At 39.5% G+C, this 14,612-nt stretch overlaps 1 protein-coding gene across 1 annotated transcript in view; it reads right to left on the reverse strand.

Moving 5' to 3' along the window:
- Positions 1-5,217: 5,217 nt before the first annotated feature.
- The window catches only part of PKD2 (polycystin 2, transient receptor potential cation channel), a 65,278-nt gene continuing 55,883 nt past the window's right edge, over positions 5,218-14,612 (reverse strand). The window contains exons 11-15 of the mRNA XM_066279257.1: positions 14,346-14,467; positions 13,985-14,102; positions 11,398-11,561; positions 8,325-8,472; positions 5,218-7,966 (exon numbers count right to left, since the gene is read on the reverse strand). Coding sequence (XP_066135354.1) covers positions 7,730-7,966; positions 8,325-8,472; positions 11,398-11,561; positions 13,985-14,102; positions 14,346-14,467 — 789 coding nt within the window. The 3' untranslated portion in view covers positions 5,218-7,729. The remainder of the gene's footprint in view (positions 7,967-8,324; positions 8,473-11,397; positions 11,562-13,984; positions 14,103-14,345; positions 14,468-14,612) is intronic.

Genomic DNA, 14,612 nt, shown 5'->3' on the forward strand with positions numbered 1-14,612 from the left:
TAGTACAACAAATTAACAAAAAAACTAATGTGACATGTTGAGGCGCTTTGCATCGCCTATTATTTTTTTAATATGTCTCTATACTTGTAGTAGCTATTCTTAACACAGCCTCCCAATGTAAACCATTCATCTTGATCTTGTACTTTTATTTAATTTCATTAAAGAAAAAGTTCACAAATATAAGTTCAGCTGAAGATTACTGAAGATATCGTAGTTTATGTATAACGATTTAAAAGTACCACTTTTCATTTCCACAGTGTGTCATGCAGAGAATATTAAAAATTTAATTGCGGGCCACATAAACTCATTACGCGGGCTGGATTTGGCTCACGGGCCATATGTTGGTCATGCCTGCTCTATCCACTCGGTCACCAACCAGGGTACCACTTTTCTACTAATGTTCTTTTATTGTTCTAGGATCCAGTTCAGGAGCCACAATACATTTAATTTTTGTTTTTAAAAGTAAATACTTTTGGCCCTGGCTGGTTGGCTCAGTGGTACAGTGTCGGCCTGGCATGTGGAAGTCCTGGGTTCAATTCCTGGCCAGGGCACACAGGAGAAGCGCCCATCTGCTTCTCCACCCCTCCCCCTCTCCTTCCTCTCTATCTCTCTCCCCCTCCCGCAGCCAAGGTTCCATTGAAGCAAAGTTGGCCTGGGCACTGAGGATGGTTCCATGGCCTCGCTCAGGCACTAGAATGGCTCTGGATGCAACAGAGCAATGCCCCAGATGGGCAGAGCATCGCCCCTAGTGGGCTTGCCCGGTGGATCCCGGTCGGGCACATGCAGGAGTCTGTCTCTCTGCCTCCCCGCTTCTCAATTCAGAAAAATGCAAAACAAACAAAATAAATACTTTTTAGTATTAAGTGAACTGAGAATCACCAGCGTGAAGATCCCTGTGACTAGTCATTTTGGAGGATCATTTAAGCATCAGCAGGTGTCTTGTCATGTTGTTGCAACATTTGTTCAAGGACATATCATTTTATATTTTTATGTTCGGACTTTAAGAAACATTTTTCTTCACTTTTTATGACATTTAACTTATGCATCATATTGTAACACATTATCACACACTCTCTTCACCTGATTAATATATAAATATTAGGGTTAATCAATTTTTTGTTCTTGGTACAGTTCCTTCTTTTTACATAAAGCAGGCTTACCTGTGGATCTCTGTATACAGTGTTCTTCACACAGGAAAAAATATATTACAGAGTACTGTGAGATCATATATATGATATATATATATGATATCATATATATATATGGAGAGAATATGTAGCTATACCTCATACACAAAATATAGTTAAGAAACAAAACAGACAAAAATATTTTACTACCTATCTTAATATTAATAAGAATTTAAATATATCCTATCATACTTATCATTCCTTTGTATTATGGTTTTATTGGGGTTTTGAGGGTTTTTTTTGTTTTGTTTTGAGCGAAAGAGAAAGAGACAAGTGTGGTAAGAGACAGGAAGGGAGAGAGATGAGAAGCATCAACTCGTAGTTGTGTCACTTTAGTTGTTCATTGATTGCTTCTCATACACGCCTTGACTGGGGTGCTCCAGCTGAGCCAGTGACCACTTTCTCAAGCCAGCGACCTTAGGATCTTATTGATGAGCTCGCACTCAGGCTGGCGACCTCAGGGTTTCCAACCTAGGTTTTGGCATCGTAGGTAGATGCTCTATCCTTTGCGCCACCATTGATCAGGTGAGTATTACAGTTATTTTTTAATATAATTGAAACACAGGCATACTCATTCATATTTGTATTATCTATAGAGCTTTTGCACTATGATGGTAAAGTAGTTGTGACAGAGAAAATAATGATTCATAAAGCCTAAAACATTTGTTATTTGGCTCTTTATGGCAACTTTTCAGACTCCTGCATCAAACCAAGAGTGCCTGTTCCCAACAGAGTACACAAGTCCACACACTAAGTGACATGGACTCTCTCAGTATAATTCCCACTCACTCCTTTACAGATTTTCTTTTTCCTGTTTCTGCAGTTTGACGCTCTGCTGTATTGGAGCTCCTGAGCCCTCAAGCACAGGGGGACACATTCACTTGGGAATACAGTAAGGTTCCATTCAACCTGACACTGTCACTTAGTCACCACTTTGAGATCTGCATCCTGGTGGAAGAGCAGCCAAAGAAATAAGCTATCACATTGGTCATCTGTTAGGAGAGAGTTTACAGAGGTAACTTGGGGTTTCCATGTCTAGTGTTTACAGCAAACAGGCAACCCAAATAACCATAGCCTGAAAAAGGACTTTGAGCACCAGGCAAGCAACTTAGTACAGCTCAAGTACTGGTCAACACTAAGGGAACTCTAGAGAGGCTGGTAGAGGAGAGATGTGACATGGTTATAGCCTTGTGACAAGCAGTAGCAATGAGAATTCTAACCTGTATTCTGTTTTCTAGAGATTATAGTTGGCCTCCCTTGAAGAGTCCAGAGTGGACTTAATGTGGGCATGGGTGGATCCGAGTGGTTCAAGGGTGGCTGAAGTAGATGCTTTTAGTGATCGGTCCCATATCTCCTCTGCACCTCTGACTTCAACTGCAGGTTTGGTCAACAGTCCCATGTGAGCTCTGATCATATAGATAGCATCCAACCTCAAGCAACATAAATCCCTTCACTATTCTGCTGTATGGCCTTCTCCAAAGATGAAAGAATCTGCTGGGCCTGAGAGCAAGCACAGCCCGAAAGTGCAGGTGTTAGCACTCCAGGGAAACCCCTTGACCAGTAGGGATTGGGGTCAATGGACAAATGTCCCAGCTTTACATCCTTCAGACGGGGTAATGGAAGGCATTTCATAGTGTTGTCAGAGGTGGAACTGAGCGCTTGTTGCCTAGGGGGGCAACTGCAGTAACCCACCTGTATACTGGCATTTCCTACTCCTGCTGCCTAGTATCACCTCCCAAATAAACTACTTCAACTCAAGTCCTTGGCTTTTCTTTCAAAGGAACACAAACTATAAAACACATTTCCATTAAGACCAGAAACAAGACAAGCATGTCTACTTTCACTGTTACTCTCTGACATAATACTGTCCTTATTTACAATTGAGCTGGTCTTCTTCATAGAAGAACCAAAGAATCAGAATCAATACAGAATCTATCAGAGCTCACAAAGGAGTTAAAGAAGTGTGATAACATAAGATTAATGTATAAAAAATTAGGAATTTTCCTCTATAACAGCAATAACCAACTAGAAAATAGAATGGAAGACAAGATTCTGTTCACAGTAGCAATAAAACCATATTAAAGAATATATAAACTCTTGCATGACCTGTAGTGGCACAGTGGATAAAGCATCGACCTAGAATGCTGAGGTTGCTGGTTCAAAACCCTGGCCTTGCTGGGCCAAGGCACATATGACAGTTGATGCTTCCTGCTCCTCCCTCCTTCTCTCTTTCTCTCAGTGTCTCTCTCTTCACTAAATTAATTAATTAATTAATTAAAAATATGTAAGATCTTTAAGAAACACTTTAAGGACATCAAGAAAGTTGTGAATAAATGGAGAGTCATGCTTTTGGTATTGTAAAATGCTCATTCTCCCCAAACTAATCAATAAAATCAATGCTACTTCAATTAAATTTCAGGGAGACTTTTTCCTCTTTCCTTTCCCTATCAAACTTATTCTTACACATTTATATGGAATAATAAAGGTTCACAAAAATAGCTTAGTCAATTTGAAAAAAAACGGTCTAAGAGAGAAAATATGAAGAACTTACCATATATAATGACATACAAAGTCATAATAAAAACTGTTATGCAGAAACATTCAGAAATCAGTGTAACATACTAAAGAGTTCATAAACAGACAAATATATACATGAACCGGAAATATTATACATTAACAACACTAGGACCTAGTAAGAGAAAAAGACTTATTTAATAGAGTATTCATAAAACTGGCTCATTATATGGGAAAAAATACCAATAGACCTCATCCAAAGTTACTCCTAAAATGTATTTAATGTGAAAGCTAAGACCATGAGTTTAATAAATAAATGTTGTGATCTTTAAAAGGTCTCTAACACTCCCAAACATAATACAACAAAATGAATAAATTCAATTGTACTAGATAAAAGAACTAGAAAATATTGACAAAGTTACCAGTTGGATGAGATATTAATGGAATCCATAACTGATAAGGGATTAATACTTAAACCATAAGAGGAAATTTTGCAAATCAACAAAATAACCTTGACCCACTGGGAAAATAGGCAATGAACAAAAATATACTTGTTTCCCATTAGATCTAACTGTAAAGTTTTAAAGGGTTTAATAGGAAATTTACAGAAAGAAAAACCCAAATGTCTAATAACTATGATGGGATGTTTAATCTTATTAGGAATCAGATAAATGCAAAATGGAGTCAATTTAAAATGACTCCATTAACAAAATCAGGAAGCTGAATGGCACCAAGTTGGTAAGGATTCGGATAAGGGTGGGACTCTCCTGCATGTAGTGGAATAGCAGACTGGTGCGTCATTCTGGAAGATAACCTGACAGTTCTGGGTAAAAGTATTTGTTTACCTGCGACTCAGCACTCCGATTCCTGTTATATACCCCTGAAGAATCATGAAAAGTCAACGTGGGAATTAGGTACGAAGATTTTGAAATAGAAATAGTATACCTAACCATTCATTATAGGAATGCAAAAGTAAAATGTGGTGGCTGCACACTAGGAAATACTACAAACAATCAAAATAGCCTACTAGAGGGACACACTGCAGAAGAAGTAATGTGTCAGTCATGTTGTTGGACATAAAAAAACGCTTTTTTTCTTTTTTTGGTGGTCCATTAGCTTTAATCCTAGCTTGCACCCAGCGGGCAAGTAAAAACACACACTGGGCTCCCAAACCCACTCATTCAGTGCTCGCAAAGCTACTGACTTATCCAAGTTTTCCTAGAATCAAAGGTTTCTAGCTCACCAGCCTTATTCACCTCCATTCCCCATCTCCTTCTCTCTGCACAAACTCTGCACAAACTGGCTTCTCTTTCAGCACTCCACCATCTTGGCTGCTTCTTCTGGCCTCCTCTACGTGGCCTTTCTCTGCTCTCCTCTCTGCTCTCTCCTCTAATACTAATCTCAGGAATCGAGCAAAAAAAACACCTTTTCAAAGTCTAAGTCTTTACTATTAGCCTCATCATACAAAGCAAATTACTCAACTGCTTCTACTTAGGAAACAGACAACTCTTACATCTGTTTTTACATCGTCTTTATTAGGAAGTAAAACACTCAGTATTACATATTAATGAAATTCTTGATTGTTAATAGAGACCTGCTTATGTAACATCTTCTTAAAAATAATATGAAGGAGAAGGTAATAGGGGAGGAAGGAGGAGGGATTTTCATGACTAAAAAAGAAAAGAATATGTAACTTATGAGTAAAAAGAATTTTGCAAAATCTTAACAGGTAAAATGAAAAACAGTATAACAATAAGTATCATAAAAGACTTTCTAGTGACCATAATTGATATATGGCACGTGGTCAATACATATGAATATCACATAATGGCTGCACTTCAAATTGAAGTTTGTTTACATGTAACAACATGGTACACACACATAAATACATACACTCACTATTCCCGAAATGCAAACTTTAGTACCTAGTAAGTAAGGACTTTGTGTGGCATACTGAAAGAAAGACGGAGATGAAGCCATGGAGAGTAACTGCTAAGGAAATCCAATGTGTATCACTTCTCAGAAGGGTTGGTTTGCTCAGGTTTTCATTGAAGATTTGATTGACATACTATCCTAATTAAATGAACACATGGGAATTAAAATACAAAATTAAAAACCAGGCCTCTCTGCTATTCTCCAAATGAGTTACTCAGCAGCACTGCGTTTTCTCCTGCTTGTTCTATTAGCTTACCTTACTCAACACTTTTAAAAAATACGATTTTTATCTTTTATTGAGAAATAGATTTCTTCCTCATAAATTTGGTAGGACCCTTGCCTAGTGAAAAATAAACCACTACTGCAAAATCAAACTTTGGCTGATACCTTCTGATAATGAACTTTCAGTACCCAAAACTGCTTTTCATAAAATTGAGCTCCATTTAGAGTATAATTCCTAGGTTTGAAATGCAGGATCCAGAGTATTTGAGTTCTATATTCTTAAAACAGTATAAAACACAAACTTCAGTTTTATAATATTTTTATATAAATTTTAAATCCCCTTAAAATTTTGTTTAAAATGAACAAACTTGCTGGCTTAAAAAATTTTCAGGGCCCTGGCCGGTTGGCTCAGTAGTAGAGCGTCAGCCTGGCGTGCAGAAGTCCCGGGTTCGATTCCGGCCAGGGTACACAGGAGAGGCGCCCATCTGCTTCTCCACCCCTCCCCCTCTCCTTCCTCTCTGTCTCTCTCTTCCCCTCCCGCAGCCAAGGCTCCATTGGAGCAAAGATGGCCGGGCGCTGGGGATGGCTCCTTGGCCTCTGCCCCAGGCTCTGGAGTGGCTCTGGTCGCAACAGAGCGACGCCCCGGAGGGGCAGAGCGTCGCCCCCTGGTGGGCGTGCCGGGTGGATCCCGGTCGGGCGCATACGGGAGTCTGTCTGACTGTCTCTCCTCGTTTCCAGCTTCAGAAAAAAACGAAAAAAAAAAAAAATTTTCAGTACATACCAAAAAATTTAGTAAGTGGCTCTTCCTAGATAATTTACAACATTATAGTCAGTTGCAAATATATTTAGCCACAAAGGAAGGAGAATATATAGTAAATCTTTATACTAAACTAATTATTAGAAACAGTTGAACTTAGTGATAAGGCTTCTTCCAATTCTCCTGTGTTCAAGTCAGAGATGACATTTTAACCCATAAAATCATCTTTGGCACTTTCATGCATCTCATTTCAAATGAGAGCAAAAATAGTGTAAAAATTAAGTGAAACAATTATTCCCACAGACATAAGATATAAAATATAACAAGCTCAGAATTCAACATTCATCTTAACCATTCATACAAATTCTAGCATAATGACTACATACCCATTCTATGGTTTGGAGTTCTTTTCTAGCTTGTCTTTTAGAAAAGGTTACCCTAGGAAGGTAGTTAAAATAGAAGGCTCCTTTCTTTAAAAAAATAAAAAAGAAAGAAAATCTATGTATTAAGCCCATGAGCCAAGCCTGAGTGGGGAGGAATGTCCCTACTTTCCCTTCCCACGCTAGGCTAAAATGACAATACTGATTTCTGTGATTGAAAAGAAAACTCAGAAGCCTTTAAACAGTTCTCTTCTAGCTTAGAAGGCGACTTCATTGTCAATTAAGAGGAAGTCTTAGTCACAGTACCAACTGAGTATCCACCACTTCTTATAGTTTACAGAGATTTTTTTAAATGTACTCAATATTTACACCTAATTACTTATATGAGTAAAAAAAAAATACCTTTGATCCATGGGCAAAATTGATCTAAAATAAATTAAAGTGCAGAAGAATTAGCAATTGGTTACAAAGACCAACATTATATGGTAGTCAGGACATATAAATACAGCAGGTCCTGGAATAACGTCATTTTATTATTGTTAATGCTGTAGGAACATTACTCTTGTTTTATGTCAATTAGCCTATGGTAAAATTGATTTCATTATACTTTTTTTCACCAGATTTCCAAGAACCTATCGGAGATGTTAAGTGAAGGCTTACTGTAGTGTCCTTGCAGTGAAAATTCAGGACATTTGTCTTCTCACCTGTTAGGAACACATTTACTAACACATGTCCTACACATGTAGATTGGAACTCCCATTTCCACCTGTGCCTTCCACTCCTTCCGTAGACTGAGAGGAAGAAGGGCGGGAGCTTCTGGGGCGAGGCTGGCCATTTAGTCCCACGGGGGTGCCTAAACCGTGACTTATTTGGGAAGCTGCATCATCGGACTCCCACCGTTCCAGCTCTTCACGCACTAGCCGTTCCATCTGTTCCCTGTGGATTTCACTGTCACGACCCAGTCTTTCATCCTAATGAAGAAAAAAGAAACCAGGATGTTAGGGATAGACTGATGTATATTCTTGTACTTAGAATTTACCTTTGGAAGTCTGGCAGTCAATCTGTTTATAAGTATGAAGTCTGGAGATTTAAAACATAAGATAACAATTTGGAATTATGACAGGAACTTCTTTGCTTAATTTTACCATCCTGTGATGGCAGGACCTTCCTTGTGTGGAGTATTCAGAAAGTAACTCCTCTAGATTATCAATTGCTATGCATCGATCTGCAGTTATGGAGACAGAAAAACCTTTCCAATTAAAAGGGTCACATATTACGACTACCCTAATGTTTTACACAATACTGTTTCCATTTCAGACAACCGCTCACCTCGGCCACGCCGTCCAACAGTCTTCCCAGCACCTCCCTTCTCTTCAGTTTGGCCCGCTCCATGATCTCCAGCTTCACGATCACAGCGTCAATCTTGGACACAATGCTGCCAATGGAGTGCTCCATTCGGTCCACTCGTCTCACTAGGCTGCAGGAGGCCACAGTTCGGAGGAACAAAGTCATCTTGTGTTGCCTTTTCAGCCCAGTTGGCATCTCAAATGGAAGTGCTAAGGTTTTTTCTTAAACAATATAATCTGAAAGTTTTTCCAAGTAGTCTCAAACTGTATAGATAAGCTCTCATACATTGCTAGAGGGAGTGCTAACTGGCACAAATCTTCTACAAGTCAACATTGTATATATAAGCCTTAAAAATGTATGCCTTATGGCTTGGTTGGTTAGAGCATCGTCCTGGAGCACAGAGGTTGTCGGTTCGATTCCCCAGTCAGGGCACATACAGGAGCAGATCTATGTTCCTGTCTTTTTTCCCTGCTTCTCTCTCTATCCCTCTCTCTCAAAAAAAAAAAAAAAAAAAAGACATACACCTACCTTTTATTCAGATACTCTTGTTTTGAAAAATTTCTAAAGAAAATAATTTAGCCTATATGTGATTTTTGGCTACCAACATATTCACTAGAGTTCTTATTAATAGTGCTTATCCAAATGATTACATTAAATAATGAATAGAAAATTATTTAAATAGGTTGTTGTTCATCTATACAATGGAATCTAAGGAGACATCAGAAATTATATTGTGAATGAATATTTAATAAAAAGTGATGCTCACAATATATTAAAAAAATAAAAGTTAGAAAATAGTATATTTACTTATGATCTCATTTATTTTGCATAAATAACATGTTATATAAATCCTTTAAAATAAATATGAGACAACTTCTGGAAAAGTTGCATGAGGGCTCTGTAGTCACTCTCCCTGGTAAAACAACCGTAACTTGGTATTATTTAAAAATATTTTTTAATTTCTGAAAATTTTCTTAAGGGCATAGAGCAAATAAAGAAGCATTTAAGACAATCCACTGCATTTCAGTAAGCAGAGTCTGTGATATTTGAAGCACGCTGTGGGCCATCCCCCGGCCCCCAGCTGGGTGTGACAGAAGCATGACTCTGGGTGGGTGGGTCTCTCTCCCCTGAGATCCCAGTGGAGGGCTACAGTGTCTCCCAGGGAGGGGCAGGCTGCCCGCGTTTCTCATCCCTGTGCCTTCATCTCAAACCCATGTTTCAGAGGCTCTAATCCAGGCACGAGTGGCTCAGTATGAGGCTCTCTTCTCACATTCAACTTCCACTTGTAGGATGGAATTTCCACACCAGAAGAGAGAATCTGAGAAGACACAAGGCTGCCATACAGCCCAATGCCTTATTCAGGAAGCAGGGTGCCACTATGAAAGAGATGACCACTGTCCTGTTCATTGCCTGGAGGATTGGCACAGAGGTTTTACCCACGGTCTGGCCATAAAGGAGAGAGCTACAAAGCTTCCCCCAAGTGAATTGGGTTTACTTGAAACAAAGCATAGGGAAATTCAAGCCTAAGAGTGCTCTTGAAAACAACGGAGATGGCGGTGTCTAGCAATTAAGAGGAGGCTGGTGCTTTATGAGATCAACAAGTTAAAACTACTGACCACAGAGATACTCACAGAGAACCAGGGAAAGAGAAGCTGAGAATACAGCTAAGACTGGACTCAAAAATCACCCTTCAAAGGGGCCTGAATTGAACTGAATGAGATCAACAGAGGCAGAAGCCTTACAGCGAGATCAGGGAAAGACGAGAGCCCTGCTAAAACCACTGCCTCCCGGTGCCAGTGCGTGTGGTCATGACAAGCCTCTGAGAAGCAGCACCAGGGGCTTCACAATGTAGAGAAGACAGGACAGACTTCACTACAAAGCAAACATGTTCTGGAGGAAGGGAAATTGGTATCCGGAATTGCTATAATGGTATTTAATACCTTCAGTTTTTATTAAAAAAATTAGGAGAAACAGAAAGAAACAGGAAAATGTGACCATATACATAGGGGAAAAGAGCAGGCAACAGAAACTTCCTTTGTGAGGGCCCAGGCAGACTCCATGGACAAAGAGTTCAAAGTAGCTATTATAAATATATTTTAAAAACTAAAAAAAAAAAAATCATAGTTAAAGAAATAAAGGACAGTATGATATCATTGTCTCATCAAATAGAGAATATCAATAAAGAGATAGAGATTATTAAAAAGAACCAAATAGAAATTTTTGGAATTGAAAAGTACAACCCATAAAATGAAAAATTCACTAGAAGGTCTCAATAGTAGATTTGAGTCAGCAAAAGAATCAGTGAACTTGAAGACAGAGTGACAGAAACTATGCAATCTGAAGAATAGAGAGAAAAATAAACAGGACCTACGAGAAATGTGGGATACCATTAAGCACATGGACATACACATACTAGAGTCCCAGAAGGAAAGGAGCAGAAAGATACATGAAGATGTAAAGGTTGAAAACTTACTAAATTTGATGAAAATATTACACATCCAAGAAGTTTAATAAACATCAGGTAAGACAGTTGCAAAGGGTTCCATACTCAGATATATCATAGAAAAATACTGAAAGATAAAGACAAAGAAAAAATCATGAAAGCAGCAAGAGAAAAATAACTTGTTCATACAAGGGACTCTCAGTAAGATTAACAGCAGTCTCCACACCTGAAACAATAGAGGCCAGAAAGAAATAGAGGAGAAATAAAAATATTTCTAGATCAATGAAAACTGAGAGAATCCAAGTAGCAGGCTGCTTTAGAAGAGATACTGAAGGAAGTTCTGTAAACTAAAAGCAAGTAAATCCCACAGAGTACTCTGATTAGAATTTACATGAAAAAACAGAGGACCGGTAAAGGTAGTTAACTATAAAAGACAGTATTAACACATATTTCTCCTGCTTTTTTTCCTTACCTGATTTAAAAAGCAATAGTGCAAGGCAATATGTACATAATTTTGGCCTATAACGTATAAAAATGTCATAATGCATTTGATAATAGCAGGAAAAGCAGGCGAGCAAGAGCAACGGTGTGCTGCAATTCCCTTATACTCACACTTGAAACTCTTCATAAGAAACCCCACTGGAGATGCTGCCCCTCCTCCGGGAGCTGTGCCCACTGTCTTCGTCGTCATCCTCTTCCGAGTCATCCAGGCTTCGTGGGAAACTTCGGCTGCTCATGGGACGTGGTAAAGAGCTCTGATCCAAGTCCAGGTCCTCCTGAAGAAAACAGGGTGTTGAGCAGAGATGCCTACACCTCACAGAAGCTTCACTGAGGATATGGGCCAATGAGAAATGGTGATGTACCATTTACCTCGGATTTCTTTGTGGTTAACACCGGACTGTGATTCCCACACTTTTTAATTTTAAGGATTGGCAAATTTTCAAAACAGACATTAATTATCAGTAAGGAGTTATTAATTTATTGTTTGGACAAGAAAGGACATTAAAAACACAAGGCAAGCCTGACCAGGAGGTGATGCAGTGGATAAGCATCTGTCTGGGATGCCGAGGACCCAGGTTCGAGACCCTGAGGTCGCCAGCTTGAGCGTAGGCTCATCTGGTTTGAGCAAAAAGCTCACCAGCTTGGACCCAAGGTTGCTGGCTCAAGCAAGGAGTTACTCAGCCTGCTGAAGGCCCACGGTCAAGGCACATATGAGAAAGCAATCAATGAACAACTAAGGTGTCGCCATGAAAAACTGATGATTAATGCTTCTCATCTCTCCATTCCTGTCTGTCTATCCCTGTCTATCCCTCTCTCTCTCTGTAAAAAAACAAATAAACAAACAGAAAAACAAAGGCAAAGAAAAAGTTAAGTGAAGAAATAAAAGATAACACATTTAATATCTACAAAGTAGAAGGCTATAATCTAAGAATAAATGTTGACTAAATACAACCCTGTGAAAATTCTACTCATTGTCTTCCTATTCACATTTCACTATGACTGATGAAGTTTCTCAATGGTACTGTTCCGTGGAGTAGCACTGAAAAACCACTGTTCTACATTATCTTCTCATAGGAAAATGACTTTCATGTATAACATTCTTTCTCCGTACCTCAATCACCATGTATTTTCTTTGTTCAACCACTTATTTTTTTATTTTTATTTTTTTTTTGTATTTTTCTGAAGCTGGAAATGGGGAGAGACAGTCAGACTCCCGCATGCGCCCAATCGGGATCCACCCGGCACGCCCACGGGGGGGGGGGGCGCTCTGCCCACCAGGGGGCGATGCTCTGCCCCTCCGGGGTGTCGCTCTGTTGCGACCAGAGCCACTCTAGCACCTGGGGCAGAGGCCAAGGAGCCATCCCCAGCGCCCGGGCCATCTTTGCTCCAATGGAGCCTCGCTGCGGGAGGGGAAGAGAGAGACAGAGAGGAAGGAGAGGGGGAGGGGTGGAGAAGCAGATGGGCGCTTCTCCTGTGTGCCCTGGCCGGGAATTGAACCCGGGACCCCTTGCATGCTAGGCCGACGCTCTACCACTGAGCCAACTGGCCAGGGCTCAACCATTTATTTTTAAAGTTAATATTCAACATTTTATTTATTTTTCCTGATTATATAGGCCATGCACATTCACTTTTTTTTTTAATTTTATTTATTCATTTTAGAAAGGAGAGAGAAAGGGAGAGAGAAAGACAGAGAGGGAGAGAGAGAGGAGAGAGAGAGACAGAGAGAGGAGGGGGGGAGGAGCTGGAAGCATCAACTCCCATATGTGCCTTGACCAGGCAAGCCCAGGGTTTCGAACCAGCGACCTCAGCATTTCCGGGCATTCACTTTTAACTGCTTAATAAATATTCAACTGGAAGGCAGCTGTTTTATTTTATACTGATTGATTGATTGACTGATTGATTGATTTTGGGAGAGGGAGAGGAAGGAAGAGACAAAAGAACATACATCTGTTCCTCTATGTGCCCTGACAGGAGATCGAACCAGCAAGCTCTGTGCTTCAGGACAACACTCTCCAATCTAGCTATCCAGCCAGGGCAGCAGCTGTTTTATTTTAAATGTTAATTTCAAGAATAACTAATTTTATTGTGTTTATTTTTTTAATTCATTTTAGAGAGGAGAGGCAGAGAGAGAGTGAAAGGGGGGAGGAGCAGGAAGCATCAACTCCTATATGTGCCTTGACCAGACAAGTGCAGGGTTTTGAACCTGCGACCTCAGTGTTCTATCTAGGTTGATGCTTTATCCACTGTGCCACCACAGGTCCGGCAAGAATAACTAATTTTATATCTCCTAGAAATCTTTCTTACCCCACTCTTATGGACACTGTGAAATATGTAATTACTCAGGTTTTTATTTTCAAGTTCATTACTATAAAGCTTAGAACCAAATTTGTCGCCCAACCTTAATAAACATATGTTTTTATGAAATGCATTTTTAGCTTCATTCATAGTCTACTTTTATATTTCACTTTTGTTTTATTTTGTTTCATTCTTTATTTAGATTTTTTTACATTGATGCTAACTTATTGCATTTTTATATATTATCGTGCTCTATATCCTTGTTGGGATAAGCAGGGTACTAATACATAAATTGGTAAGAGAGAGAGAGAGACAGAGAATGACTCTTAATACTCACTACTTAGTATGGCGCCTGAAACATTGCGGGCGCTCAATCCAATCATGTTCTCCTAAACTAACTCACCCTCTCTTTTTCCAAGTCGTCTCTCATCTGCTGATGTTCATGTTCAGTCAGTTCTTGGTCTCCATCTTGGTCGTACTTGGTGAATATTGCCTCGATCTCTGCATCAGTATGGCCCTTCCTGAAATTATTGAGGTTAGAGATGAACTCATTCATATACATGGTCCAACCCAAACACAGAAGCATCAAAATGCAGGAGGAAAGGAGAAATTGCTGTATCAGGGACAGTCCTCCTCTTACAGTAAGCTCCAGAAGACACCCATCTCTGAAAAATAGGGGTCTCTTGGGCCAGAAAGACCCTTATCATCAAAAATTTATCTTTGCATATGGAATTTTCCATGGCCTCAGAAAGTGTGGTTCTCACCCTTTGAGATCTTGTCGAAGTTCATCAAAGTTTAACTTGCCTCCCCCTTGACGTAGACACTCTGAAATGTCATCCACGGTATTTTTTTTTAGTTTTAGTTTGACCAAGGCTTTATGGTAGCCCTGTTGAAAAAAAAAGACTTGGTTTAGTGTATTCTCCTTCTGCATTTGCTATACCTTCAATTTCCACTAGTAATTACTGCAAACCCAGAATAGCGTCTGAAGCTGGCCACTCAACAAGTATGTGTTGAATAAATGAATAACAAAT

Source organism: Saccopteryx bilineata, chromosome 5, assembly GCF_036850765.1.
Source record: "Saccopteryx bilineata isolate mSacBil1 chromosome 5, mSacBil1_pri_phased_curated, whole genome shotgun sequence".
In the NCBI taxonomy this organism is placed as follows: Eukaryota; Metazoa; Chordata; class Mammalia; order Chiroptera; family Emballonuridae; genus Saccopteryx; species Saccopteryx bilineata.